The 4,486-nt window shown below is 57.3% G+C and overlaps 1 protein-coding gene across 1 annotated transcript; it reads left to right on the top strand.

The window, feature by feature from the left end:
- Nucleotides 1-1,512: 1,512 nt before the first annotated feature.
- Nucleotides 1,513-4,157, top strand: LOC136471565 (UPF0481 protein At3g47200-like). Its single transcript, XM_066469311.1, has one exon. The coding sequence runs from the start codon at nucleotides 1,652-1,654 to the stop codon at nucleotides 3,320-3,322; it is 1,671 nt and encodes a 556-aa protein (XP_066325408.1). The 5' UTR covers nucleotides 1,513-1,651; the 3' UTR covers nucleotides 3,323-4,157.
- The last annotated feature ends 329 nt before the right edge of the window (nucleotides 4,158-4,486 follow it).

Here is a 4,486-nt window from a genome sequence, read left to right on the forward strand (position 1 = left end):
CAGAGGTATACTGCAAGTGTCTTAGATGGATGTTGCAAAAGTAGATCGGGATATTACAATGGTTGTAAACGTATGTTGCAAAGATCTGTTACCAATGTTTTATCTGTGTTTTCCGAACGCAGGTTGCAAGTGTGTTTATTTGGACGTTCCATATGTTTCACACATACGTTGCATGTGTTTTATCTGGATGTTGCGTATGTTTACAATGGTTTCAAGTGTTTTAAGGTGTTCTTTCAAGTGTTTCAAAAGTATGTTTATTTCAAGTGTTTCATCTACCTTCAGACGTATATTACAACTGTTGTATTTGGATGTTTTAAAAGTAGATCTGGCGTTGCATCTCTCCTCCTCACCTTCTGCTGCATCGTCTCGGTGTGTCCTCCTGCCGGCGCCGACACGGCATCCATACGACGCCGCGGCTGGGTCCTTCCGAATCGGAGGCGCATCCTAACCCTGGGCACAAAAAACCGAGAACCGAACCAAACTAACCGGAACCGAAACCGAAGTAATCGAAACCAAAATATTCGGTCCCAGGTTCGGTTCCAGGTTCCCAGGAACCGAAATTATTACGGTTAATTTGGTTCCAGCACTCGGTTAACGTACTGAACAAAACCGAAGAACCAAATCTGTACATATTGGCCCAATAGCAAAAGAGGCCCAGCCCAAATTCCAACCCTAGGTATATAACACAACCCCTCGGTTCCCATCCCCACCACCTAGGCTCCCACCCGACCTTTCTCTGTACCCAGTCCCACGCCGCCTCCTCCCCTGTCCCCGGTCCTCCCCTGTCACCGGTGTCTGCTCTGGACGACGAGGCCGAGTCCGGTGCATGCCCGCTGCCCTGGAGGCCGAGGCACGGAGCCGCTGTCGCTCGCTGCCTAGAGGCCGAGGCGCAGAGCTGCTGCCGCTCGCTGCCTTGAGGCCGAGGCACGGGGCCGTGGCCCGTGCGGCCTGGACTGGAGGCCGAGGAGCCGAGCTGCCGCCACTCACCCCCTGCGCGCGCAAGCCCTCCACCGTCACGCCTACCTAGAGTCCTCTGCCTCTGCTGCCGCCAAGGACTCGGGAGGCCGCATCTGGACGAAGGGGCGACTACCGCCGTTTTTTTTTCATTTTCCCTCTTTTCTTCCCTTCTGTGTTCGCTAATGTAATATATGGCTCGGTTAGTTCGGTTCTAACCGTAACCGAACCGAACTAACCGAGACCGAATTTCCTCGGTTCCAAGTTTCCTAGCTAACCGATCGGTTTTCAGTTTTATGCTAACCGAATGTTATAAAGAACCGAGGAACCGAACCGATCGTTTTCGGTTAACCGAATGCCCAGGGCTAGGGTAGCCCCTTCCCCTCTTGTCGCTCGGACGACACGGGCTCCGTGTGGAGAGTACGAAATATAGTGCAGTACGCGGGTGTCCATCCAACCGTTCGGGCGCTAGCACTGCCCAACAAGCATTAGGTCGCGCGCTATTGTACACCCTTGTCAATTCGATGTTGCGAGAGCTCTTGTTTGGCTTCTCACGGCGACCTCCTGTGCACAGTCGTGCTAAGGTAGACTCCCAAGTAGCCAAGTCAAGCACTCAAGTCGTCACTGATGAACAGATACATGCCGTGGCCGTGCCCACGATTGCGAGCTCCAGCAAATCACGGCATCCTTACGCGCCATGGCGACCGAGACCGAGTCCTTCGTTACCGCCCCGTCAACGCCAGAGGCGGCTCCCATGGCGCCTACCGTGGAACCAGCATCCCATCAGCCGGCGGATAGATTGGAAATCGTGGTTGAGCGAAGGCTCCGCCAGCATGGAGAGGGTGAGAGCAGGAGGATGACCATCTTCCGTGTCCCCGCCCATGTCCGGGACGCCAGCAAGGAGCTGTACGAGCCACGGCTGGTGTCGATCGGCCCCTACTACCGCGGCTGGGAGGCGCTGCGCGCGATGGAGCAGCACAAGTGGAGGTACATGCGCGAGCTGATGGGGCGGCCGCCGCAGCCGGCAGCCTCGCTGGGCGATTACGTCAGAGCAGTCCGCGACGTCGAGCAGGAGGCGCGGCGCTGCTACAGTGAGAGGACCAGCATCTTCGACGCTGCCCAGAGCGAACCTCCGGGCGGCGGGGAGATCGAAGAAGAGCAGTCCCGGCACGACGGCGACCCCGGCGGACCCGGCCCGGACAGCTTTGCAGAGATGCTGATGCTTGACGGCTGTTTCATCCTCGAGTTCTTCGCCAAGTGGTATAAGGGTGAGCCGGACAAGCTCTGCGACGTCGCCTGGGTACTTCCTCTGCTGCACTCCGACCTGCTGCTGCTGGAGAACCAGATCCCCTTCTTCATCCTCGAGGCGCTCTTCCACGTGGTGTCTCCTACGGCAACGAAGTTGGATCTCATCAAGCTGATCCTTCACCGTCTGAAGTTCTCCTCCTACGAGCTGTCGACGGCCGAGGAGCTGGTCCAATCCGACATCCAGCACCTGCTGCATCTCTTCTACGAGGCCATCATGCCCAGGGACGATGAGACGGCGTCGGTCCAGGATTCGACTCCACCGTCGCTGCAGTACTTCGTCCAGTTGCGTCAGATGGGCGTCAGGTTGAAGAAGGCCGTGTCCACAAGGTTCGTTTTCATCCGCGACATGCCGCGAGTGCCGCACTGGATGAAGACGACCCTGCCGGCCACCCTTCTCCGCAAGGTGGGCGCCTGGTTCAGCAAGCTCTTGGCTATGATCCGACGCACGCCGCCGGCGTCGGCGCCGACTCTGGTGGTACCGTCCGTCACCCAGCTCCGCGAGGCCGGCGTCCGGTTCGAGAAGAAGGAGTCTCCTCGCCACATGTTCGACATCGCGTTCGACAGGGACAGCGGCGTCCTGGAGATGCCGCGAATGGAGGTGGACTACGCGAACGTGGCGCTGCTCGTGAACCTCGTCGCGTTCGAGCAGACCAGGGGCCTGCCAGGCGACGGCGACACCAGCAGGCGGCTGTCGAGCTACGCGGCGCTGGTGGGCGCCCTGGTGAGGACAGGCAAGGACGTGGAGCACCTGCAGAAGCGCGGCATCGTCGAGAACCTCCTCGACGGCGACGACGACGCGGCCACCAAATTCTTCCAGCACCTGGGCGACTGCAGCACCTTGAACTACAAGAGCCACATGTTCGCTGGCATGTTCGAGGACCTGAGGCAGTTCTACCACTCGAGCTGGCGGAGGCACAAGGCCAAGTTCCTGCGTGACCACTGCAACAGTCCATGGGCGGTGCTTGCGCTCGTCGTCGCCATTTCTGCGTTTTGCTTCGCGCTCTTTAAGTTGTCAACCACCATCTTCAGCCTTGCTCATCCTTATTATTGTCACTGCTAGTGCTGGACGTCACCATCTTCAGCCTTGCTCATCCTTATTATTGTCACCGCCGCCACCAACCCTAACCCGGCGGCCTTAGAAGGAAGGGATTCGGGGGAGAGGGGCCGGCCATGCGGTGGGGAGGCCGGCGGCGGCAGTGGCGGTGCCAGGATTTCACATCAGGGTATTCCATGTTAAAAAAAAATTCCAATGCAAATATGAGTAATAAGCAAAGTACAATATGCAATAGTAATAAGTAAAGTGCAAATATGTTGGCACCCTTCTTCTTCATCTAATTACAAATACAATGCAAAAAATAGAAAACAAAATCTTTATTCACATTTCTTCGAGCCGAAGCTGGGATGGGGATAGAGGGGAGGGCTGATCAGTCGGAGCCCGAAGGGGAGATGCTCCTCTGCAGCAGGCCGCCACAGGCTCCTTTCCCGGCGGGCTTCCACACCGGCCGCTGGGGCCGGATAGGCGCAGTTGAGCAGAGCTAGGAGAGGCGAGGGGGGCTGAGGGAGAGAGCCAGAGAGGTGCTGCCGTGCCACCAGTTTTGTGTCGGCGGCTGCTTCTGGTCGATGGCTCGATGCAAGCGACGGGAGCACAGAGCGTCGAGAGATGTCAATGGGTTTTTCTGGAGTCTATCACCTTGTTCGTTTTGGCTTGTTTGACGGATAAACCATAGCTGAAAGTACTGTTGGCTGATTTGGTGTGAGAGAAAAATATTGTTCGTTGGCTGAAAAAGTACGGCTTATAAGCCAAATAAGCCCAAACAAACAGGGCGTATGACTTTGTGGGCTGCTACTGCTAGTTATTCTATTGGGTTTGTGGGTCATATTTGCAACATCCAGTATACCAACATGCTATACCATTATACATTTGTATATGTATTTGTTTTTGTTCCCAAAACATGGGTATTCCATGGCATACAGGTGCATACCCCTGGCGCCGCCCATGCCGGCGGGTGGTTTAGGGGCCCTAGCGACGGTAGAGGCGACCGGGCTAGGTCGGGGCGGGGGCGCCATGGCCGATGCGGGAGGGGGAGGGGAAGAAGGAGGTCACCGTAGGCGGTAGGGTCTCGCCAGAGCTTCGCGGCCGCGGCCACACGGGGCGGTGGGCGGTGGGAGGTGGTGGAGGCGGGGCACTCGTGCGGCCAGCGGCGAGGGGCAGCGAGGGAGGAGG

This window comes from Miscanthus floridulus, chromosome 8 (genome assembly GCF_019320115.1).
Source record: "Miscanthus floridulus cultivar M001 chromosome 8, ASM1932011v1, whole genome shotgun sequence".
Classification (NCBI taxonomy): Eukaryota; Viridiplantae; Streptophyta; class Magnoliopsida; order Poales; family Poaceae; genus Miscanthus; species Miscanthus floridulus.